Source organism: Carcharhinus amblyrhynchos, chromosome 5, assembly GCF_965287045.1.
Source record: "Carcharhinus amblyrhynchos chromosome 5, sCarAmb.v2.hapA, whole genome shotgun sequence".
In the NCBI taxonomy this organism is placed as follows: Eukaryota; Metazoa; Chordata; class Chondrichthyes; order Carcharhiniformes; family Carcharhinidae; genus Carcharhinus; species Carcharhinus amblyrhynchos.
Window position 1 is genome coordinate 3,602,036 of NC_137328.1, and position 26,341 is coordinate 3,628,376.

Genomic DNA, 26,341 nt, shown 5'->3' on the forward strand with positions numbered 1-26,341 from the left:
CTGACGTTACCCTGGAGACGGCGCCATCTTGTCCGGAACAGGAGAGCCCGGATTGAGGCACAGGGAGGTAAGGGTGACCCTCAGAACAAACAACTGTGTGGGTGTCTGTGTCCCTCTGTCTCTGACTCTCTCTCTCTCTCTCTGTCTCTGTCTCTCTCCCTGTGTCTCTGTCTCTCTGTCTCTCTCTCTCTGTCTCTCTGTCTCTCTCTCTCCCCCTCTGTCTCTGTCTCTCTCTCTCTCTCTCTCCCTGTGTCTCTGTCTCTGTCTCTCTGTGTCTCTCTCTCTCTCTCTGTCTCTCTCTCCCTCTGTCTCTGTCTCTCTGTGTCTCTCTCTCTCCCTCTCTCCCTGTGTCTCTCTCTGTCTCTCTCTCTCTCTCCCTCTGTCTCTCTCTCTCTCCCTGTGTCTCTGTCTCTCTCTCTCTCTCCCTCTGTCTCTCTCTCTCTCCCTGTGTCTCTGTCTCTCTCTCTCTCTCTCCCTGTGTCTCTCTCTCTGTCTCTGCTGTAAAACAGACCAAGCTCTGTCATATGAACCTTATCAGACATGGTGTCACGTTAGGGGATGTTGGGGCAACCAGAAGTTTGATGTTTATGCTGTGAGCAGTGTTTCAGAGAGGTGATGCAGAGATGTTTCAGGAGTGAATTCCAGAGTTTAGGGAGGGCTGCAGTGTCGGATGTGCCATCTTTTGTCTTGAGATTTTAGACTCAAGGCTCCTTCTGCCCCTTCAGTTGGGACAGACTTTCAAAGATGGGCAGAAGAATTGTCATTAGTGTCTTGGTGAATGTTCATTCCTCAACCAAAATCACTAAAACAGGTCCTTGGGTTTATCAGATTAGTATGTGTGGGATCTTGCTCTGTGCAAATTGGCTGCTGTGTTTCCTACATTACAGCAATAACTGCACTTCAAAAAGTACTTGATTGTAAAGTGCTTTGAGAATGTGAAACATGCTGTACAATTCAAGTTTTTGTCTCTGTCTAGTTATTTGGAGCCTGAACATGCTTTCTCACTGTCCAAGTTACTAGCTTACATCTCAATAACTTTGCGACTACCCAGTTCACTACTCAGAGCCCCGCTATAATTGGTTTTAAGCTGGGTGGAGGGAATAGATCCCTGAGATTTTATGAAAATATTTGGTGTCTGCATTCATTATCCATTCCTTTTTATCCCTATGATGTACTTCTGTGGGTTGCTAATGGTGTGCAGTAAAGAATTGGGGCATTTTACTTGAGGAACAGATGTTCTTGGTTGCAGCAATCGCCAGGTTGGAAGATGTTTTTGATGCCAGTTTGAAAAGTTGCTGCAGATGGTTTTGCAGTTGGTGCTTCCTGTAGCTACAGTGTAATATTGGGGGAAGCATTTATGTTGTGCAGAAGGAATACCATTCAAGTGGGCTGATATTGGATAATATGTAGATACTATTTAAGTTGAATGCTTTTTGTAGCTGCTTGTGTTCTGTCGTTATCCTTATAATATTCATCTTCATCCTCAGATATCTTGCAGGCTTAATTTTTCGAATACTGAGGGTCTAATATTCAGAGTCTATATGTTCTGTTTGCATATCCTGTACGTTCATCTTTTAATTATAACCTTGAATCAAAGGGTATTTTCTGCTGGTCTTTGTAATAACTTTTTTTAAAATTGTAGCTTACCAGAGTTTTCCCACAGTGTGACTTGAAAGTTTATTGATTAGTCGCAAGTAGGCTTACATTAACACTGCAATGAAGTTACTGTGAAAATCTCCTGGTCGCCACACTCCAGCACCTGTTCGGGTACACTGAGGGAGAATTTAGCACAGCCAGTGCCCCCTAACCAGCACGTCTTTCGGACTGTGGAAGGAAATTGGAGCACCCAGAGGAAACCCACGCAGACGTGGGGAGAACATGCAGACAGTGACCCAAGCCAAGAATTGAACATGGGTCCCTGGCGCTGTGAGGCAGCAGTGCTTGCCACTGTGCCACCCTGTGACTTTTTTTAGCAAAGTGCATGTATATAGTACCTTTAGAATAAAACATCCCAAGGCCTTTCAGAAGATTATAATGCTAATTTTAACATCAGTTGCTTATGGTGATGTTGGGGCAGATGACCAAAATGCTTCATTGAAGTGGTAGGTTCTAACGAGGGCAGAGAGGGGATAGTCTTTGTGCCTGGATCTAGAAGGACAGAGTGCTTCAGGTTTCTCTCCCAACCAATCGGTCTTTATATTTGAGCATTGTGCATATGCACTCTGTGCTGTGATGAGTAACAGTGGGCAATGATCAGTGTCTGATCATTGATCTGCTTTATAGTAACTGTTTAATAGAGGAGTGCTTGGTTTTCCTATTTAGGGATGAGAATTTTGATGACATTTGTCAAAACAGACAAATGTGAAAGTTTTGCACAAGTAGTGAGTCCCCACCTAATTTCTTCTGTTTTCCAACCCATAAACTGTTGGAACAATTCACCAGAATATATGTGCTGTATGGTCATTTGGGCATTAGTATCTGGGCGCCTCTGGAAGTTTGTCCCTCATGTTTAACAGCCACCTTCAGGGTAGCAGGCAGCATGCCCTGCAATGAATCATCTAATTTAATTAGTAACCAGAAGAAAAATATAAAGCCACAAGTTATTATGGGGGGTGAGTGAAAACACCTCACTATTACTTAGCTGGCTGCACTGATCCAATAAACATCCGGGAATGCATTGACGCTTGGTGTTTAATTGATTCCATGTTGCAGGAGCTCTTTTAGAAAAAGATTAATGAGCACATTTCTGTAACATACAAGCGGTGAAGTTAGTGGGGATTGGCCCAGTATGCAGTGAAAGTTCAATTGTAATTAATTGTTCTGTAAATATTTGTGATTCCACCACCTGTCCTGCTGTTCCTTTATGCCATTTGAATTTGATGAGGTTGCAATTATTTTTGACATCGAGGTATTGTTGGGGTCCTATTTTTTTGTCCCCCTACCATTTTCTATTTAAAAAGAAAAATGTGCTTCCTGTACTGTCATAAGGGTTTAATTTTTTATTAGTGAACTTCCTTCTGCTTGGGCACTCAAAAAAAAACTTTGACAATCATTGGAGTTCCACTATCTACTTTATTTGTAAGTCAAAGTATAGTTGAGGAGCAAATTATTTTTTGCTGATAGAAGTGGCCGGGATTAGCCATTATTCTACCATTTAAATCTGCTTTCATTTCTGGGTTTCTCTCATTTGTGATTTGTGGTTCAAATTTGCTTTGGAAGCCTAAACTTAGGTTTGCCAGTAGGCGTTCCAGAAGGGCTAGCATCGTTCTTGCCACTCTTGGGACCCACTATCCCTGAACTGACCAAATGCAATGTGGATGGAGGGGAGGAGAGAGAGAAGAGCAGTGCATGTGTGCAGGGTAATCTATTTTGAAAGCAACTCTGAGGGAAGTACAGTAATTCCAAATGTTAATAAATACAATTCTGACAGAACTCAGCTGTTCTGATATGGGGAAGCATTTTGAATTGCTCTTGAAGCATGATATAAACAGGGTGCGGCCTGAGCAAGCTGGTGACAAAATGGAGAATTACAATTTGTATGGAAAATTTAACACTGGAAAGATTGAAATTCCATAGCGTGCAGGGCAGGGCCGTTTGACCAATTCTACTTATGTTGGTTCTTATTTGCTCCCTCCACCAGTGATGCACTGTGACAGCAGTGTGCACCATCCACAAGATGCATTATAGCAATTCAAGGCTCCTTTTGACAGCACCTTCCAAACCTGTGACCTCTAGCACCTTGAAGGTCAAGGGCAGCAAATCCATGCTAACACCATGCTTGCAAGTTCCCCTCTGAGTCACTCACCATCCTGAAATCTGTCGCTGGGTGAAAATTTTGGACTGCTGTTCTTAACAACACTGGATGTATCTACACCACGTGGACTGTGGCAGTTTGAGCAGATGGCTCATCAAAACCTTCTTGTGGGCAATAAATGTTGACTTTGTTAAAGTTGGATATATATTAACAATTCCCCTTTTTTAGCGTTACTATTGAATCTGCTTCCACTCCCCTTTTTCAGGCAGTAAATTCCAGGTCACAACTCCCCGCCTAAAACATTTCCCCTTAACTTCCCACCAGTTCTTTGCTTCTTTTGCTAGTGGCTATGAAACAAGTGCAGATACTTCTGTCTGAGCAGTTCTGAAGTTGCAGACCTTTTATTGTATATGTACTTGTACTTGTGGGTGGACATCTCTACTTTTTTTGTGTACACAGAAAATTGTGATCGAAGAAAAAAATGATGGAGGAAAGTGGGATTGAGACAACTCCCCCCAGTACCCCACCACCTAACACTTCAGTGACTGCAAGCAGTCCCCCGCCCGCCACAGGTACTGCTGTTTAAAATTTCAAACGGACCTTTCAGATGTAGAATCTCTGAATATAGGTACCATGTGAATGCCAATGAATAAATTAGAACTAATTAAATGAACTAAGTAGATTTGTTTTCTATTTTTCCTAACATATTAAAGATTCTAGATGTCATTATGGAAAAATGAGATCAATGTCATAATGTTTAATTGGATTAAGGGATCTTCTGTATAACTGACTGTGTTTAGAGTGAATGATTTTGTTAGAAAATTAGTTAAGAGCTTAGATATAGGAGTGATTTCCCAAATCCAAAAGTAGAAACCATAACTATCTTCTCACTTGTAAATCCAATAGAGAAATCAGGAAAAGCCTCTTTCGTCTAGTGTGTGTGGAACTGGCTACCACAGGGTGTGGTTGAGGTGAATAGCATAAATGACATTCAATGGGAAAATGGATAAGTGCACAAGGGATCAAGGAAAACACTAATAGGTAGAGATGAGGTTTGTGTGAAGTACAAGCAACAGCATGAAATTGATAGGCTGAATGGCCTGTTCCTGTTCTGTAGAATTTTGTGATTCAAATTTCTATTAGCTGTAAAATTGAAAGGAGGAAGTTTGAAGAGTTCTTTATTTTTAGCTTATGTAGCATTTTACCCCAAGTTGCTATGGAGGCAGAAGTGCAATGTCACTTAAAATAGAATTTAGGTATTCAAAGAGCCAGACTCTAAAAGGGAAAGAGGGAGAAAATGGATCACAGAATGTGATGTTGGTTAAGATATAGCCACTTAATCTGCTTCTGTAATTTTGTCTTGAGACATTTCAGATGAAACTGTGACCATATTTGGACAAGATGCAATGTTTTACTGAACCTTTTTAATTCATGTACTTTGCTGAAATAACAAACCTGTACATGTACTCTGGAGATCTTTATAAGCAAGTTATTTGGCTGTGGAGCTCTTTAACATGGGTTTGCTCTTTCAAAACTATTTAAATTTGAAGCCAGTTGTGAAGCTAAATTTTCTGTTAACTAATGTGTGGAGACGCTCAGATATCCTTCCTCACAGCAAAGAATTTGTATTCAAAGGGCTCAGTACTTTACGATAAGGTGTTTCAGATGCATAGTACTGAATGGAAATATGTTTTATGCATTCTAGTTTTCCATCTTAAGTTCATTCTGTGTTGGATTGTGGTGTTAATGTTTTATTTTCCAAATTGACTCCTTGAGAGTTTGCCTGCCTTACAGGTTTGTATTGCGTATTATTGGGGTGGAGCTTAGAAATGGCAAACTGACATAACTTGTCAGGGAACTGCTGGGATAGCTCATCAACAAGGCTCTTAGACAATCAAAAATATGATTAGGCTGAGCCAACATGGCTTTATGAAAGGGAATGAAAGATTTGTTTTGAAGTTGGAGGGTAGATAAAGGGAAAGCAGTGAAAATGGTATATTTGGATGCAAAATGCAATAGAAAAGGTTTTCACATAAGGGGGTTGGGGGTAATATGTTCACATGGGTAGAGGATTTGTTAGTGGACAGGAAACAGTGAGAATAAACAGGTAATTTTCAGGTTGTGGATGTGCCAGCGTTGGACTGCGGTAAACACAGTAAAAAGTCTGACAACACCAGGTTTTAGTCCAACCGATTTATTTGATAGTAAACTCACAAGCTTTCAAGGGGACTCTGTCATTCACCTGACGAAGAGGGAGTCCCCTCGAAAGCTTGTGAGTTTACTGTCAAATAAATCGGTTGGACTAAAACCTGGTGTTGTCAGACTTTTTACAATTTTCAGGTTGTCAGACTGTCGCTTGTGGAGCACCACGAGGAACAGTACATGGACCTCAGTTATTCATATTCTTTATGAATGACGTTGAAGGTACCAGGCATGATGTAACCAAGTTTTGCTGATGCCACAAAACTAGATGGGAAGGTAGGTTGTGCAGAGGCCGCAGATGTTGCAAAGGGTTATGGAGAGGTTCAATGAGGGGCAAGAGGCAGTAGATATGTGGAAAAAAGTGAGGTTGTTCACTTTAGAAGGAAAGAAACACTTTTTTGTTTTAATTGGTGAGAAATTATTAAATGTTGATATTCAGGGAGAATTGGATATCCTTGCACATGAAAGATACAACAAACAGTTGGGAAACACAGAGCATGTTGACTTTTAGTAAAAAGCAATATGGGTGCAAGAGGAAAGAAGCCTTACTGCAATTGTACAGGACTTTGATGAGGCTGGACCTGGAATATTGCAGTTTTGCAATATATCAGAGAAAGGACATACTTGCTTTTCACAAGCAATGATGACAGTTTACTGGTTGATACCTGAGATGAAGGTGTTGTCCCCTTGGGGAAGATTGAGTTGAATGGGCCTATACTACCATGATTGGATAGGTGCTAAAAAGCTATCTTCCCTGGTTAGACGGCATAATCTCAGGATAAGGGGGTGGCCATTCCAGATTGAGTTCAGAAGAAATTTCTTCACTCAGTTGAGAGTCTTGGGAATTCTCTACCCTGGAGAGCAGTGAATTGTCAGTCGTTGACTGCGTTCAAGACTTTTAGACTCGGAGATGATTGTGTGGGAACATTGCTGTTATCAGCCATGATCTTACTAAATAATAGAGCCAGTTTGCTGTATTGGGTGTGTTGTAACCAACTTACTCATTGTTCTATAAAAATATAAGGAATATGAAAGTGTTGATTATATGCTTTTAAACATTTCACTTTTTTGTTTCTCTTTTGGCTTATCTACCTGCAGTTCTATCCAGTCCTTTGTCTAATCCCATCACTAGCTCTATCCCTCCATTACCTACCTCAACCTTTTCCATACCTCCCTCAACCTTTTCCACACCACCTCCTCGACCTCACATGCCTCCTGCCAGGTCTTCCACACCCCTGACTGTGGGATCTTCTGCTATTGCCTCCCCCATTCATCCAGCTGTTGCTCATTCTGGGACTGCAGCTTACAGCAATCCCATTAGCTTTCCTCCTTCAGTACCTCCTATGGGCTCTCCTGCTGGTCCTGTCTTTTCTGCACCTCCCGTAGGTCCACCCATCACTGGTTTCTCCATGGCTGCCAATTACGACATCACCCGAGGTCACGCTGGTCGAACCCCTCAAACCCCACTGATGCCAACCTTTTCTTCATCCGTCACAGGTGGTAGTTGAATTTTAATGTTTCATTTTTGTAGTTTTCATTTTCCCACATTGAAAATTATGCATAATGTTTAATGTTGTCAATTTTATGTAAGGTAAATCTTTTAACACTAGTTGACAGGCAATTCAAAGTCTTTTTCCTTCCCCTGTACCATACTCCGAAAAAGTCTTCAGAAACCATTAGCAGAGTCTATCAATATTCTGATAAAGTTGGTTAAGGCAATGGGACATAATTTTGTATTGAGGTGAAGGTAAATTTTGAGCAGGAAAGAATAACAGCTATTTTTATTCTTCCCACCCAGCCTCACACCCTGATTTGGGCCCTTCTTTGTGATGCTGGTCTTTATTTTGTACTACCATAATGTCCCTATGACTTCAGTTTAATTATTCCCCAGTAGAACTGGATTTTGCTATTGTTGTGCTCTCCCAGCATGGTACATGCTTAAGGGTTGACAAAAGGGCTTACTTGTCTTGGGTAACAACATTAAAGAAAGTAGTTCGATTTAATGATGCTTTATTAAATGTGTTTTCAGCATTAAAACTGAGTTGAATATCTCCTTACCTACCTTTTACCAGGGGTTACTGTTTAGCAGTCCAGGACAGGAATTCTGGCTGATTTTTTTTTCAAAGAACCATGTGTTGAATCTTATTAGCATTCTTGTTCTGAAATGATTTTTGCCAAACATAAACATGGTAAATTTGGTTCCTAAAGTTCTTTCTTTATTTTTGACAGGGGTTGGAGCAAGCCCAATGACTCAGACTGCTGCTCCTGGTCAAGGTGGCTCTTCCATTACTTTCCCGGAGGAGACTGAAGATCCCAGGATGTCTGTTCACTTTGACCAAAGTGCCTCTGGAGGAGGACTGTGGGGCTTTTTTAAGGTAGGCACCAGATTAGTAGCATTTCACCATGATTTTGTAGACAAGTGTTCACCTTGTTGGTACTGACCCACAGAGTTTATCCAGATATTTAGACGGAAACGCGTCTAACTGGGCATTTGATCCATGCTGATACTCTGATGTCTGTGAACAGGACAAGTAATAGCAAAGTTCTTCAACCAGTGGGATTGACGAATGCTTGGAGAGAGAACCAGAGTCTAAACCAACAAGTAAAAACCAGGAGATATAAATTAGTATTCAATTGTTTACGGAAAGTGAAATAGAGATTGAGAAGGGAAATTAGGACAGGAAAAGTTTAAAACAAAGCTTTCATTTTGTTTTGAATCTCCAACACCAATTTGCCTCTCAAAAAAATGACACCCTGATTTCATAGAATCCATGCAGAGCAGGAAGCCTTTCAGTCCATCGAATCTGCACCGATAACAATCCCACCCAGGACCTATCCCTGTAACCCCATGTATTTACCTTGCTAATCCCCTGACAATAAGGGGCAATTTAACATGGCCAATTATAGAACCACAGAACCGTAGAAAATACAGCTCAGAAACAGGCCTTTTGGCCCTTCTTGTCTGTGCCGAACCATTTTTTGCCTAGTCCCACTGACCTGCACTTGAACCGTATCCCTCCACACCCCTCTCATCCATGAACCCGTTTTTCTTAATTGACGTAACCTGTACATCTTTGGCTGTCGGAGGAAACCCACGCAGATACAGGGAGAGTGTATAAAGTCTACACAGATCATTACTCAAAGCTGAAATGGAACCTGGGCTCCTGGTGCTGTCAGGCATCAATGCTTGCCATTGTGCTGCCCCATTATAAAATGAATTTTTTCAGGACCATTGAAGCTATAGACAGTAATTACCATTTATCTCTCAGTTAATAATTCAGTTCAGCCAAGTGTATTTAATCCGAGTGTACATTGGACAGCCCTGAGGATGTTTCAGCAGGCATTTTTTCTTTGAGGGAAACCCTGTAGAAGCAATGTTTCTCCTCGTGCAGCCTCTACATTATCTCAGTATTTTCACTGAACCAGCCTTGGTGTTGATGAGAGATTGTGCAGTGCTCTGAAATCTGTCCATGGGCTTTGGTCTACTGGTTCTATCCTTGGTGTTGATGAATCAACACTGCTCACGGAAAAAGCTCAAATTCTAGAAAGAGCAGGGTATTTTAATCACATCCTTGATTGACCATTCTCCATCAATGAAGGAACAATCAGGCTGCTACAAGTTGCCATCACTTGTTCTTGTGACGACTCTCCTACGCTGATAGAAATGACGAATCCAGCAGCTGATGCTATCCCAGCATGAGGTTAGAAGGTCAGTGTTCACTGAACTTCTTACGGGAACTATCCCACAAAAATACAGAGCTGTCTCCATTGGCAAGTTCCTTTCCTCATGGACAATCTCGCAGCAACCATAGAGGAATTGTATTCCTTTCCACATATGGCAAAATTTCTCAATCTTTCTGAACCACTCAGTGCAACATCAGGACCTGATCCAAGTTCTGTTTCATGAAAGTTTGAGAAACCGCTGATATGGTATTCTCAGTTTGAAAGCTTTGAGAAATGTCAAAAAGAGAGCATGGGTTCCCACACCATCTTTGACCTGACCAAGGCCAATGACACAGTCAGCTGTAAGGGTCCTTTGGAAGGTCGTGGAGAAATTTGGCTCAGAAATTCATCTCAATATTTCAACAGCTACAAGGCGACATGTTTATCCAGGTCTTGGGTGAATGTGAGTCTTCTAACCAATTCCCAGTCACTAATTGAATTGAACAAGACTGTGTGCTAGCACCAACCCTCTTCATGCTTTTCACTGCTATACTGTCTGATGTCTCCCATGGTGGAGATGCTGGTATTAAAATCAGACATTGCATGGATAGTAAGCTGCTCAATTTGAGATGATTGCAGGCAAAGACCAAGTTCTGCAAGGACATTGCAATTTCCTGTTTGAATGTGCAGCTTTGGTTCAGAACAGGACATGCAGTGCAGCGTGGCCTTGTTCTCTGCTGCAGCGTGTCCTAACTGCAACTTTACTTCATCTTCATGCTGTCTATTCCAGGAAAGTCCTATCTGGAGCCCATTGTTTTAGTCCATGACTAGAACCCATCAGTGGTGAATAAGTTAATTTATCATGGCACCACATGCTTTCAAGCTGTCTTCATTAACAACAGGATGCATACACGACTTGTCAAAGCTACTGTAACCTTCAGCAGACTTTGAATAATAGTTTAGGAATGTAAGCCTGCCCACCAAACTTGTGGCCTCCTTGTGCCTATAAATGAAAAGGCTGAGAGCCCTTGGAATGTTTCATTTGGGACCCTTGTAGCTTTAAAAAAATTGCATCAAATTAAATTATAGAATTAGACCAGATGTCAATGTTGAGGTTCAGGAACTTGGTTTCAGTGGGTAACTGGAGAATGTACGAACAAGGGGACCTTTGCTGTGTGTGTTTGTGTGTGTTTGTGTGTGTTTGTGTGTGTTTGTGTGTGTTTGTGTGTGTTTGTGTGTGTTTGTGTGTGTTTGTGTGTGTTTGTGTGTGTTTGTGTGTGTTTGTGTGTGTTTGTGTGTGTTTGTGTGTGTTTGTGTGTGTTTGTGTGTGTTTGTGTGTGTTTGTGTGTGTTTGTGTGTGTTTGTGTGTGTTTGTGTGGCGTATGCATTAAGGATATGAAGAAACAACAGCACTTGCCGCTTAAAATGCCCACAATTAAGATGGGCCTGGTTATAGCACCTTTAATGCTCTCTTTATTCCAGAAACAGCTGTGTTCATTCACCAGATTGCACGTTGTTTATGGCAGTTAAACAAAGAGCCATCATTTGTCCCTGTAAGTAACTACACTTGGTCATGCCTCTTGCACTGAAAGCAACAGTTGAGCACTGTCAAGATGTTGCACCATTATACTGACCATCTTGTGTCCCAGTGGGTGAATCACATTCACATGATCCCATCCACAATAAACAGTGTGGAGGATGCTGAGAAATACAGCACTCTGGATTAATAGCAATGCACACTAATAAATCAACATCAGAAATGGGATTCTGGTGGTTGTAATAGTGCAGCCTATCGTTTGCAATGGTATTTATTTTACAATGAAAAAATACACTGCTGACTTCATTTGAAAGACAAAATCCAGCTCTTGTGTTAGGTGATAAGTGGGCAGTATGGAGTAAGAATTTTTTCCCTGGGGAGAGAAACAAATGGAAATACACTTGAGAATTGGCTATTTTTATCGTGATATAAATAGGAACCATAGTTTCATTGTTTTGATGTCGGTACCATAATCACACATCCAATAGCATTGTTCAGGCCACATAATTGCAAAAAGGGTATGGAGACACTGGAGAAGTTGCATTAAGGATATGAAGAAACAGTAACACTCGCCACTTAAAATATCCACAATTAAGATGGGCCTGGTTATAGCACCTTTAATGTTCTCTTTATTCCAGAAACAGCTGTGTTCATTCACCAGTTTGCACGTTGTTTGTGGCAGTTAAACAAAGAGCCATCATTTGATTGACAGGAATCATACAATAACTGAGTTTATGCCTAGACAATCTGAAGAGTGTGGCTCTTTTTGCCTGGAAAAGAGAAGATTGAGAGGTAACCTAATAGATGTCTTCAAAATAATGAAGAGGTTTGAAAGAGTAGGCATAGAGATGATGTTTCCATCAGTATGGAAGACTAGAACCAGTGATCGTGAATCCAAAAGAGAATTCAGAAAGGCTGCTTAGTGTCAGAGAACTAAAGTTTTTTTTAAGGATTTACATTTGTATTAGTAAACCTTGGAAAAAAGTTAGTTTTAGGTGGGTTTAGAAAAAGAAAATTACAGCATAGGAGTAAGCCCTTCACTCTCCAAGCCTGCACCAACCATGCTGCCCAACTTAACTAAAATGTTCTACCCTTCCAGAAAGAAAATTACAGCACAGGACCATTAATGCCTATTTCTGCCTGGTTTCAAATCTGGGCCTTTTCGTGTGTCGGGCAAACATGTTAACCGCTACATTACAGAAACAAGTTTAATGTTTCTGTGCCTGAAAGGAACCTATAGTTATGTTCATGTTGGACAAAGGTGTTTGTATGTGTGAGAGTTGGTTAACTCCAACTGTTTCTGTAATGCTCAGTGAGGGTAGTGGGGTGTCGAATAAATAATATCAGGAGTGTTGATTAGCAACTGGAGACTCACTCCCCAGAGGGGGGAGGCTTTCCTTTGTTCTTTAGTTTTAATTGGAAGCCAAAGCAGTTGGAGACAGATCATTGAAGAATGAGCAGCTTTCAACTCAGCTTGGAGAAGTGGGACAAACACAGTAAAAAGTCTGACAACACCAGGTTTTAGTCCAACCTATTTATTTGATAATATACTCACAAGCTTTCGAGGGACACCCTCTTCGTCAGGTGAATGGAGAGTTCTGGCCTCAGACAGAGCGTATAAAGCACAGACAGTTTAGAGATTACTGATTAGAATGCGAATCTTTACACCTAACCTGCTGTTCAAGACCTGAAGTGGCTGATAATGTGAGTGGAAGGAGCACTGATCACAGTTTAAAGAGATGTGTATTGTCTCCAGACAGTACGGTAAGTGAGGTTTTGCAAACCCAGGCAAGTCACGGGGGTTACAGATAGTGCGACATGAACCCAAGATCCCTGTTGAGACCGTCCTCATGTGTGCGGAACTTGGCTATCAGTCTCTGTTCAGCGACTCTGCGCTGTCGTGTGTCATGAAGGCCGCCTTGGAGAATGCTTACCCGAAGGTCAGAGGCTGAATGCCCGTGACCACTGAAGTGTTCGCCAACAGGAAGGGAACAGTCTTGCCTGGTGACTGTCGAGCGATGTTCATTCATCCGTTGTCGTAGCGTCTGCATGGTCTCCCCAATGTACCATGCTTCGGGACATCCTTTCTTGCAACGTATCAGGTAGACAATGTTGGCCGAGTTGCAAGAGTATTTACCATGTACCTGGTGGACGGTATTCTCACGTGTGATGATGGTATCCATGTCGATGATCCGGCATGTCTTGCAGAGGTTGCTGTGGCAGGGTTGTGTGGTATTGTGGTCACTGTTCTCCTGAAGGCTGGGTAGTTTGCTGCGAACAATGGTCTGTTTGAGGTTGTGTGGTTGTCTGAAAGCAAGAAGTGGGGGTGTGGGGATAGCCCTGGCGAGATGTTCGTCTTCATCAATGATATGTTGAAGACTCCGGAGAAGATGTCATAGCTTCTCCGCTCCGGGGAAGTACTGGATGACGAAGGGTACTCTGTCCACTGTGTCCTGTGTTTGCCTTCTGAGGAGATCGGTGCGGCTTTTCGCTGTGGCGCATCGGAACTGCCGATCTATGAGTCGAGCACCATATCCTGTTCTCATGAGGGCATCTTTCAGGGTCTGGAGGTGTCTGTCACGATCCTCCTCATCTGAGCAAATCCTGTGTATACGGAGGGCTTGTCCATAGGGAATAGCTTCTTTAACATGTTTAGGGTGGAAACTGGAGAAGTGGAGCATTGTGAGATTGTCTGTGGGCTTGCGGTACAGTGAGGTGCTGAGGTGACCGTCCTTAATGGAGATGCGTGTGTCCAAGAATGCAACTGATTCTGGGAAATAGTCCATGGTGAGTCTGATGGTGGGGTGGAATTTGTTGATATCATCATATAGTTGTTTCAGTGATTGTTCACCATGAGGCCAAAGGAAGAAAATGTCATCGATGTATCTAGTGTACAGCATCGGTTGAAGATTCTGTGCAGTGAAGAAGTCTTGTTCGAACCTGTGCATGAAGATGTTGGCATATTGAGGTGCAAATTTGGTCCCCATGGCTGTTCCATGTGTCTGGATGAAAAACTGGTTGTTGAAGGTGAAGACATTGTGGTCCAGGATAAAGCGGATGAGTTGTAAAATTGCATCTGGAAACTGGCAGTTGTCAGCATTGAGTACTGAGGCAGTCGCAGCAATGCCATCGTTGTGGGGGATGTTGGTGTAGAGCGCTGAGACATCCATTGTGACGAGGAGTGTCCCTGGTTCAACTGCTCCGTGTGTGCTGAGTTTCAGTAGGAAGTCCGTAGTGTCGCGACCATTGTGACGAGGAGTGTCCCTGGTTCAACTGCTCCGTGTGTGCTGAGTTTCAGTAGGAAGTCCGTAGTGTCGCGAAAACTCTGACCAATGCAAACCGCTAATAGCGTTATTGTGAACAAAGATTTTAAAGCATGTTCTTGGGGCTGGAGTTTGGAAACTCGCATGACAGCCATCTGGGGGGAATTCGAAAGAGAAATCCACAGGCACTAACGTGGGTTCAGAGCGGAGTGTGTGTTTGACCACAGCCAATCTGTATGCTTTATAAAAGGAGTGTGTGTTAATGAGACTATTGCAGCTCCAAATGTACTTTCTCATCTGTTCATTTTAAAACCTGTGTGTACTTGTTAAGCTAAAGGGAGGAGAAAAGGAGTATTTTACTGAGGATTAAAGGAGTATTTTACTATCGTGCATTTTTTTCATGTTCAAGTAATGGTTTTCTTGTGATTCTCTTCCTCCACATTTGATTTTTTTAAAAACAAAAAGTAAAAGTTACCATCTTTTGACCAAGGTTCCATTCTAGGATCTTCCCATCCAATTATAATGTCAACTGGGATTGTAACACTTAAGAATGTGGAACGCGCTACCACAGGGAGAGGTTAAAAGAGTATCGATATATTGAGGAAAAGCAATAGAAGAATATACTGATAGGTTGAGTGGAAGCATGCTTGTGTGAATCATAACCATCTGACCTGTAAATCAAATGGCCTGTAAATATTGAAATATAAAACTGCTATCCTGTGTAAGTACACCCTTCGTTGCTGATTGTGTTCCTATTAGACTCCTATAGAACAATTTTTAATTTGAGTTTTCACTCATTATTCTTAGGGTGTAGCAGGCAACTCAGTTGTGAAATCAGTTTTGGATAAAACAAAACATTCTGTAGAGTCCATGATCACCACCCTGGATCCAGGAATGGCTCCCTACATCAGTAAGTATAATGCACCAAAATTTCCAACCTGTGGTACTTGCATTGCGATGTACACCAAATGGGAACGGGTGGCACAGTGGTTAGCATGGCTGCCTCACAGCACCAGGGATCCAGGTTCGATTCTGGCCTTGGGCGACTATCTGCTCAGAGTCTGCGTGTTCTCCCTGTGTCTGCGTTGGTTTGCTCCGGGTGCCCTGGTTTCCTCCCACAGTCCAAAGATGTGCAGGAGATGGGGATTGGCCATGGTAAATTGCCCCATAGATTCAAAAGATGGGGTTAGCTGTGGTGAAAGCGCAGAGCCATGAGTATGGGGATAAAATGCTCTTTTGGAGAGTTGATGCAGACTCTGAACCAAATGGCTGCCTCCTGCGCTGTAGGGATCCAAGGCTATTTTGGAATTTGTTGAATTTCACTTTCTTAACATCTACCTCCATCCCAACCCAGCATATCAGCAGTTGTTAGACTACATTGATGCTTTTGTCAGCACCAGACCTGCTGTCCTCCTCAATGACGTCTGATTAAACTGAAACTGATTAACTAGTCACTGCTGTTTCTGGGGCATTGCTGTGTGCAGATTAGCTGCAGTAACTATTCACTTAAGTGATTACTGTTCAGGTGAATTGCTCTAGGAAATTGTGAGGACCTGATGAGGTGACCAACAAGCAAAAGCTTGTTATGTCGGAGGATGGAGTGCTGAAATTTTTTTCATTGTGTTACAACAAATTATTCCAGTTTCTCTGTAAGGGATCAATGGTGATAGGGCTGTGATGTGTTAACAAAACATTTGTTAGTGTATATAAAAGACAAAAGGCCCATTAATATTTGTGGTGGAATGTTTTGGGTATTACTGGAATGATCTGCCTGCCTTTTTTTTAAGTTTATTTATTACTGTCACAAGTAGACTTACTTTAACTCTGCAGTGAAGTCACTGTGAAAATCCCCTAGTTGCTACACTCCACCTGTTTGGATACACTGAGGAGAACTTAGCATGACCAATGCATCTAACCAGCACGTTTTTCGAACTGTGGGAGGAAACTGGAGGGCTCGGGAGAAACCCATACAGACATAGGGAGAACGTGCAGACTCCACGTGGACAGTGACCCAAGCTGGGAATTGAATCTGCGTCCCTATCTCTCAGAGGCAGCAGTGCTAACCACTGCTGACTGACTCTTAAGGTGCTGAATATCCTGCATTTATTTGATTTACGTTGGTTTAGTTTTCACTTTGCTTAGTCGTATGGTTGAGAATGCATGTTTATGGTGATTGGGTATTACCTAGAGAGTTCCCAATTCAAATGTGAGAGACCTCTCTCTAACTTATCACTTTTTTTCTCTCCCATTCCAGAATCAGGAGGTGACCTGGATGTTTTGGTAACTTCCAATAAAGAGGTCAAAGTGGCAGCTATTCGGGATGCATTCCAGGAAATGTTTGGATTGGCCACTGTTAATGGAGAAGCTGGCCAATCAAATATTGCCCCACAGCCTGTTGGCTATGCAGCAGGACTGAAGGTAAGCTGAGACCGAGTTTGTTTGGCAGCAAGACAAGAGCACCCGCCAGCTTATTCAAAAGATCAAACCTACAATAACAGTTAAAATGCAAATTGAGAATCCTGGTCAAACTGAAGACCTTGTTAGCAATTCACTTTTTTTAGATTTTCCTGAGCTGCACCTTGTTTTTTTAATTCAATTCATGGGACGTGGGCATCGCTACGTGGTCAGCATTCGTTGCCTTTGGAGGACATTGCTGTGCCTCGAGTCACATGTAGGCCAGACCAGGTAAGGACAGCAGATTTCTTCCCCTAAAGGACATTAGTGAATCAGATGTGTTTTCTGACAATCGACAGTGGTTTCATGGTCATCAGTAGATTCTTAATTCCAGATTTTTTAAAATTGAATGCAAATTCCATCATCTGCCATAGCAGGACACAAACCCAGGTCCCCAGAACGTTAACTGAGTTTCTGGTTTAATAGTCTAGTGATATTACCACTGGGCCATTGCTTCCCTTCAATCTAAAGGCCCTTATGAGGTATTCAGTCTCCTTTCTACATTACAGGGTGGATGTGGATAAGCTGCGTTGCTGCCTTGATATAGACGATGATATCCTTTCCCTTCCCGTTCTTATTACACTTTGTTTTCCTCCTTTGAGTCTGAAGTCATGGAACATAACATGCATGTTCCCATTCATACTTGACATGGTAGTCATGGAACAGCTTATCTTTTTCTTGAGCCCCATCTTACATTCCAGGAGGCAGGTTAAAAGAATGAGATTCATGTGCTCAGCTTCTGTTGTGCTTCTGAAAATACGTTGTGCCATTTTCTGTGCTTGTCTCCCAAAATTAGAACCATTCTTTTGTAGGTTTATGCACATCAAGATCTCAAAACAGTAATAAGATAGGTGAGCTAATATTATGTTTTTAGTGATGTGGAGATGCTGGTGTTAGACTGGGATGAACATAGTAAGAAGTCTGAACACCAGGTTAAAGTCCAACAGGTTTATTTGGAATCATAAGGTGCTGCTCCATCATCTACTCGCCTGATGAAGGAGCAGCGCTCCGAAAGCTCGTGATTCCAAATAAACCTGTTGGACGTTAACCTGGTGTTGTGAGGCTTATTATTATGTGTTTAGTGGTGTTGGCTGAAAAATAAATGTTGGTTTGGAAGCTGAGTGAGCACCTTTACTCCTCTTCATTGACATCCTGGGATTTTCCACAGCCACCTACACTGGTGCTCTGTTTGCTTAGCATTTCATCTGGAAGTACTGCAGTGAGAATGTCAGCATCAAACATGTGCCTCAGTTTCTGAAATGGAGCTTGAATACACAGCCATTTGACTCAGTTGAGCGTGCTACAAGTAAGCCACTTGGTACCAAACTTGTAAACATGTCCCATAAATCACATCCTCCTGTCAGTGATATCTCCATTTGGCATCTTTCAAATGCTCAGCCTGCACCGCAGAGAGACCCCGCTGTTCTTCATGATCCCTATTCCTTGGGTTTCTGTCTCACATTGACCAATGACTGAACAGAAGTTGCTAAAGTGATTTTAAAAATTGGAAGCTTTAATGCATATTTATGGGGAAATCCATCACTACATTTCACTGTTCAACCAATTTCCTATCCACTGCCAAATTTTTTCCTAAACCTGTAAAAGATTCACACTCTCATTCCCCCTTGTTTTTGAATTTAGGATTTCATAAAGAACAAGATTACACACCGACTTTAGCTCAACCACAAACTTGTTTATTTTTAGATCTCGTAATGTCCAAATACAAAGAGCTCTAAACTAATGTAAATTGATTTATTATCTTGCGATTGTTTTTGTCTACATATGCCACGTTTGTGAAATCTACCATTCTACTCGCCTGAGGAAGGACTGAGCTCCGAAAGCTCATGATTCCAAATAAACCTGTTGGACTTTAACCAAAAGGTGCTGTGAGACTTCTTACTTGCACACCCCAGTCCACCGCCAGCATCACCACATAGTAGTGTAAATTGGTTAATCCAATTTAAATCCCTCCATGATTTCACTTCAACTTCTATGTAGACACACACAATTACCATACTTATTAGACAGCCTTTATTAAAAAACCACAAGCAAAACCCCATATATAAGCCCACACCTTCATTTCAAAACTAAATTACCCCAAGATTTGGTTGTTACTCTGAAGTTACTTTAAATGCCTCAGCCCTAATAACCCTCAGATTTAGCTGATAATCCAGAATCCCCTATGTGGTTGGTCCTTCCAGCATGAGTTATAGGCCCACAAGCCAGGTTGACCATTCCTGACCACCCCACCTGACTGCAGTGCCAGATCCTTTGATCTTGTCTTGTTTATGGCGATCCTTATTGGAATCCTTAAACACATTTCCTGAAGCCATCCTGCCGAATGGCTGTTGCTTAGCACCTTTCAATCCTTTTGGTCTGTTGCGTGCCCTGGTCCAGACAGACTCCTTCAGCGCTGATGGTGTTTCCAAAACCAAAAACATTAAAGTGAGGTAAAGCTGATATGCACGTGAGGGTCGCTTGCCTTCCTCATCCATTGTGAATGCTGTTGTGTGATGGCTGTTATCTGCAACCGTTTGTAGCAATTGCTCCTCAACTTCATTGGATTACCTGATGACAGCGATCTTGTTCATTGATATTGTGATGTCCCTGTGTCTTTTAATAGTGTCAATTCTACTTTGGTGTTAGAATGTTTGAAATTAACCCCTTAACATTATATCCTGCCTTTTGTGTCGTTGTTTTGTGGTATAACTTTTTTTTATTTACAGTACCTATATCCAACAGTTTTGGAGCTTTCCAAATTTCTTGGAGTCCAGTTGGAGGGCTATCAAATCCTACAAACCCTTAGTGTGATAGAACACTCAGGAAAGTCTGCATTATTGGTGCATTGAAAAGAAAGGCTTGCACTTTTATAGCTTCTCTTTAGCCTCAGGCTGTTTCAAAGTGCTTTATAGCCAATGAAACACCTTTTGAAGTGTAGCCAGGTCACAGCATGGTCCTACAGGCAGCAACCCCTCTTCACCCAGAAAACTACAGGCAGCTTTGACTTCCTGTCCAACAACATAGGTGATTGACTAGCAGTGTTGATTAAAATTTACTGCAAATTACCCTTTGACTTGACCCAGTACTACATAAAAATTGTGGTCGAATATTATGGTTCTCTCTGCGCTAAATTCAACTCAGTTGAGTTTTTAAAAACTGAAATACAGCTTCCTTAGTGGTACAACCTGACACAATTCTAAAATCAACTTCTCTGTAGCTTTTGAGTGAGGTCAAGTATACCAGAGCTATGTACAGTACAGCAAGGTGCTGACTTTTGAGCACAATATACAATTTGAAAAGCAACTTTCTTTGCCTTGTACTCTCTGTTTACCAGTGGAACTCACTTTATTTGCTCCATTTTGCTGCTACTTTGGAATGGTTGGACATGCTGAAACTTCACCCTAGATGTCTTAACGCTACCCTTAGTTTTTTACCTGCCCTACTTGTTTTGTCTCTTTTCCTCATGTGCAGCATTTCATACATGTCTACGTTATGTACGCTCAATTCATTTTGTGCAGCCTCCCTAATCAATTGCTCATCCATTCAGTCCAATGTTAAAATTGGGATTTGATCCATTGCATAAATTTTTTTCTGAATGCAGAATTCAAATTTGAAGGCTGAACACATGGTATTTCAGTCTTTCAGCCCACCAACTTCAATAAACTCTTCCACTATTCAACCAACCCTTTTCCCAATTTGCTAACTCGTGCTGCTGATGGGGAAGGCGTCAGGGATCATTCTGCACACTCGGCCCGCACTGCACCCACTGGTACACGTACAGATGCTCCTGATGCCTTTTTGTTGGATTTGGATCATGTTTGAAGTATTCGGAATGACGCTACAATATGTTTAATCTACTCGCCCACATTTTATCCCAAATCCTTACCATTTTTACCTTTGTCCAATTATGTTCGTATTCCAAAGAAAGACTGAATAGGCTCTTTTCTCTAAGTGACCTAATAGGAGTCCTTAAAAATTATGAAGGGGTTTTTGACAGGATAGATGCAGGGAAGATGTTTTCACTTGTTGGGGTGTTGAAAACTATGGTCCAAAAGTCATAAATGCAACGGGAGATTCAGGAGTGACTTTACACAGTGTTGAGAATGTAGAAATCACTCCCACAGGGGCTTGTTGGAAGCAAATATCTCAGGCGTTAAGAGGGTGCTGGATAAACACATGTAGAAAGGAATAGAGATAAGCTGATGGGAGGAGGCTTGTGCAGAGTGTAAACACCAGCACAGACTTTGAATCATATGGGCTCTTCCTGTGCTATAGTTTCTTCAGTAACTCTGTCACTGATGCGCAAGACATTCAAGCATTGCAAGGAGATAAGGGAGGGATCCCGGGGGCGGATTTCTAGCAGAAGGCACGTATGGGACAAAGCCTGTCAGAATACAGAAGATGTATGAAATTACACAAGAGTGGGGCAAATTAAATGAGCTCCAACTCTTAAATTACCCCTTTATGACCAGTATCAGGATGTTTGGAGTAATGAAGACGAAAAGCCTTCTTGAATCCTTTAAGAAATGGTGATGGAGAAACTGTGGGGGTGGTTGGGCTGGAGGATTTAGAAATATCATGGACTGTGAAAGATTATGGGACATTTTACTATGTTAGCGGCACTTTGTAAATTTAACTTCTGTTATGCCCAGAGTTTGTTTCACAGTCTCGTCACTAGAGGGCAGAGATGACCAGATTAAGACGTGCAGCTACGAAGCCCATTGAAAGGCAAATCAGAATGAGGGAGTATAATGGGCAGCTCATTGCCTGTAATGTATCTGGTGCCTCTGCCACAGTTAAAGTTCATTGAAGTTTAGGCATAACAATCAGATTCTTATCATGCATTTATGGGTCACATTTAGGCACCGTTCTAATTTAAAGAAGCGTTCTGTGACCCCAAAGAATTGTTGCCTATTTCTGAAATTTTGGAGCATCTTTGGCCTTGTTCATAGCAATATGCATCTTTATTTAATTACAATTATTAAAAAAAACTAAAGTTGTTTAATGTATGCGGTTGTTTCATTCCTTCCCTCCAGGGTGCCCAGGAGAGAATAGATAGTTTGCGAAGGTCAGGAATGATTCATGAAAGACAGGTGACGGTTTCAATTGAGAACTTCATTGCAGAATTGCTCCCAGACAGGTAAGCAGCATCTCCCTCTTTAATTATTGATGTCGTAAAGTTTTTACAGTAATGTTACGTTTGTTCCGTGAGGCAATGGTCACCAAAGAGGCTAGAGACAGTATCGAGGTATAAGAAAATACCTGCACCTGGTGCAAGGTAATGTAGAAATCCTGCAAACTGGAAGAGATTTTAAAAAACAACAAAGAAGGTCCACAACTAAAATATTTAAAATATATAAATTTGCAAGGGGTATCAAAACAGCTTTTATAAATAATTGGAGAACAAGGTGGGTGGCACAGTGGTTAGCACTACTGCTTTACAGCACCAGGGACCCAGATTCGATTCCTGGCTTGGGAGACTGTCAGTGTGGAGTTTACACGTTCTCCCCGTGTCTGCTAGGTTTCCTCCAGGTGCTCCGGTTTCCTCCCACACTCCAAAGGTGTGCGGGTTAGGTGGATTGACCATGCTAAAATGCCCCTTAGTGTTGGGGGACTAGGTAAGGTCCCCCGACACTAAGGGTTGTGGGGTTAACCTGCATGGGTTATGGGGATAGGGCCTGGGTGAGATGGGCCAAATGGCCTGCTCCTGCACTGTAGGATTCTTTGACTCTACTTAGTATTCACACCACAAGTATGGGTCCATTAAAGACAGACGTAAGCAAGACTGATGGGCAATAAGGAAATGGTAATCTTGAGGGTAGCTATTTGGGGTTGAGGTATAGATCAGCCATGATCTAATTGAATGTTAAAACTAGATGAGGCACTGAACCGTGCCTCCTTGTCAGTTTTTCATTCACCTTGAAGCTCTGGGTTCACCAGAAGTTTGGTTTGAGGTAAAATTCTTCCCGCACTTTGTGGCATGTGCAAATTCTGCTTAGTGACCACCCGAGGGCTATTTACAGTAATGATACTGAACTTTTATTAATGCTGTCACATGACACAGCATTGCATTCATCCAAATGCATTTTTTGTGGACTGCAGCAATGAACCTTGGATTGTGCTTTTTAGGTTCCATTTTGAGTCAGGCAAAGATACTTAAGCAGTCTAGAGAAATACTGGAGGAGTTGTAATAGCCATGGAGTGTAGCCTGAGTAGACAGTACAGTGGTTGAATTTTAAACCATTCTCTTTTTTTTTTGGGCAGTTACTTCTGTGTAGATTCACCGTTTATATCAGAAATGTGAATTTGATATTACTCCTGTAATTTGTTGACAATGTCCATCGTTAAAGGATGGTTTCTTTTAATATGTGTAGCCTGGAGTGACCGGGTGTGATTATTCTATCTTCATTTATTAATGTTGTTGTTTTCCAGGTGGTTTGATATCGGTTGTTTGATCCTTGAAGATCCAGCTCATGGTATTCATTTGGAAAATTTTACACAAGCGACACCAGTGCCTTTAGAATATGTGCAGCAGGTCAGTTGGTGATTGATCCCTGATGGTTTCAGAAAATATCTAGTTTTCTAAAAGCTGTATGTGATTCAGTTCAAAACTCCGTCGATATGTTCGGAGGAAAATGTTGGCCTTTGATACCGTTGGTGCATTTACTTAAAACGGGAATTTTTTTTTGTTTTACATCAGGCACAAAACCTCACACCAGCTGATTATAATTTGCGATGGTCTGGGCTGATGGTGACTGTGGGCGAAGTGTTGGAGAGAAGTTTACCCCATGTCAACCGGACTGATTGGCACATCATGTTTACAGGGATGTCGCGAAGACAGATGATCTACAGCGCAGCCAAATCTTTAGCGGGAATGTATAAACAGCAGCTACCCTCAAAGTCCATTTAACACCTAAAACTGCGGCCTTCTGCTCAGCAAGTGGGGGGGCATGTTTTAAAAATGTTGCTTCACTACATGCTTGAGAGCGGTTTAACTTTGTATTTTTATACTCCAAAAAAGAAATCAACAAAACTCAGTTACTGAACCAAAACGTGTCTCACAGTTGCCTCATATGTCAGCACGGGAACTGGTTGATTGGGACATTCCAGAGACTGAAAATCCAGCGTGATGGGAAATATTTTGAAATATGCAGCATTTTGTGTACTATAACTTTATATTAAATTTTGCAATATTTTTAGTGCTGTGATATGGCACCCAAGGAAATTAGACACTAAAAGTTGGTAACCCTTGTGACTGATATTGTCTATGTCTTCAGCTAATCATTATAGAAATTTGTGACCAGTTATGGGTTAATGTGCAGGCCATTCAAGTACCGAGTTTTTATTTTACTTATCCCCCACCTCTTCCCTTGAATTATAAAGCTGTAAGCTTATGTTATAAATGATGGATGCATGATTTACGGAATACAGTACGTTAACTCACTTGGGTCTAGCATTTGAATAGTTGGGTGAAATTGTAAGGAGATAGAACGAAGGACTTTTGTTTAAAACAAAATCCAACTTTCTCATCTTTGAAAACTCTCAAATAGATTATCTTCACTGCCAAGTGAATCTATTACTCGGCTTGTTTGGATTATCCTTGACATTATTTTGTCGTTATATCTAAGAGAATAAAACTGAAATGTCACAAGTGACACCGCTGTTTTCTTTGAGATGCTGCCTTAATTCCAACAGCAGTCAGCAGTGTTTTTGATGGGATATGCCTTGAAGTTGAAGACGTTTAGTAGTTGCGCTGCCATAGTTTGTGTATATATTAAAGTAACTCCTTCCTCAAATCTGTACAATTATTCTTGGTACAAGCAGTTTATAAATAAACCATAGCCACAATATAATAATGGTGACTTTTCAGTTTGGTTCCTGTTGTGAACCTGAATTCCAAACTGAGTTGCTGTAACTGCTTTCCACAATAGTTTCGCATATTGCCTCTGAGTTTTTTTTTTCCCTTTAAAGATTATGCTGCCACTTAATTTACTGGAGGTTAAATGAAGATTGACAGAGAAAAGTAAATTTGTTGAAATGTAACCGCACTGAGAATCCAGAACAGGAAGGCGCTGACTTAAGTTAGGCCATTCACCAGTGCCGTCAGCAATGGTTTCTTCACACAAAAAATGCAGTGGAATTAAGGGTTACGTGGTCGAGGTGAGTAGATAAAAGCAAGGTAGAGATTCACCATAATCTAAATGAATAGCAGCAGAGAACCGAGGGGCTGAATGATTGCCTATTCCTGTGTAACAGGCTCAAAAGGCTGGATGGCCTCCCCCTTTTCTAAGTTCTTCTATTTCATTGTGGAAAGGTGAAATTTCGGTAAACCTTTTTCCTTTTGGTTTTGTTAAATTGTGCCAGTATTTTCCACTGGGGCTCCTGCATTGGCGGGTCAGGAGCAGTCTGAGACCAATGAATAGATTCACTAACCAGAGATAACACGTTGCTTGTTGAATCCCTTAGTGACCAAAGTTAATGGCTCAGCAAGCAAAAGCAGATCCTGCCCAAACAGCAGCTAGGAAATTGGGTGCTTTTTATCATCCATCGCAAGTCTTGTCTGTCATGAGGTCTATGATTTTATCGGTAAGTGGATCAGATTTGAAGTAAATCCTTCGGTTAGTTTATGTAGCTTCACGGTTTGCTGATTGTGAAGATCTGAAGATTCGAATAAAGCACCCAAAAAACCTTGCTGTACATAGCAGATTCCTGTACACACACACAATAAAGAATCCAATCGACAGTTACACAATACATCATTCCATGTTTTCATGGATTCACTTCACTCAATTTTTAGGAGCTGAGTCTGTTCCTTGGCACAGATACAATGGCATCACTGCCCTCCTATCCATCTTGTTTGCTGAGCTTTTAAAGGTACTGAACTTTTGAGTGTGTGCAATGCAAACAGTTCCATTTTCAGAAGATATGCCATTAATAATGACCATTTAGATCACAACGTATTTAGGAATGATTGGCAGCCTTGCAGATGTATGTTAATGTGGAGATTTTACGTGGTTTACCTTATCGCAAAGTTTACATCTTTACCTGAATTGCAATAAAAGGTCCTTTCTAAATATGACAGTAAAAAGTCTGTTCATTTTTCTTCTGTTTGAGATTCTGGGTTCTCTTAAGTCCAGGTTTAAACTGTTTTTGGAGGTGGTGATGATCTGTCTCCCACAGCAGAGTAAACTGACATGGTATTTTAGACACATTACACAACCAGGCACTTCCATTTTTACTGTGAGTCGAAGTAAGGAAAAGGAAAGTTTTTGAGTGGAGTAAATAATTTTTAAAAATGTAGCATGTGTGCCTCACTGCTAAGGCCAGCATTTAGTCCATCTCTAAATGCCCATCCCTTTTGGAGGTGACTGCTTGAGCTGCTACAGTCCATCTGGTGTACAGAATGGAGTTTCAGGTTTTTCATAGAACCCTACAGTGCAGAAAGAGGCCATTTTGGCCCATCGGGTC

The 26,341-nt window shown here is 41.6% G+C and overlaps 1 protein-coding gene across 2 annotated transcripts; it reads left to right on the forward strand.

The window, feature by feature from the left end:
• prrc1 (proline-rich coiled-coil 1) lies at window positions 1–25,947 on the forward strand. 2 transcript variants are annotated; one of them, XM_080188350.1, is made up of 9 exons: window positions 1–67; window positions 4,214–4,326; window positions 7,055–7,453; window positions 8,186–8,331; window positions 15,227–15,329; window positions 16,674–16,837; window positions 21,910–22,013; window positions 23,306–23,408; window positions 23,574–25,947. In XM_080188350.1, exons 2-9 carry the CDS (start codon window positions 4,236–4,238, stop codon window positions 23,781–23,783), a joined length of 1,320 nt encoding a protein of 439 aa, XP_080044476.1. In that variant the 5' UTR covers window positions 1–67; window positions 4,214–4,235; the 3' UTR covers window positions 23,784–25,947. The 2 variants fall into 2 exon arrangements, with proteins under 2 accessions (XP_080044476.1, XP_080044477.1); XM_080188351.1 differs by lacking the exon at window positions 7,055–7,453.
• Window positions 25,948–26,341: the final 394 nt, after the last annotated feature.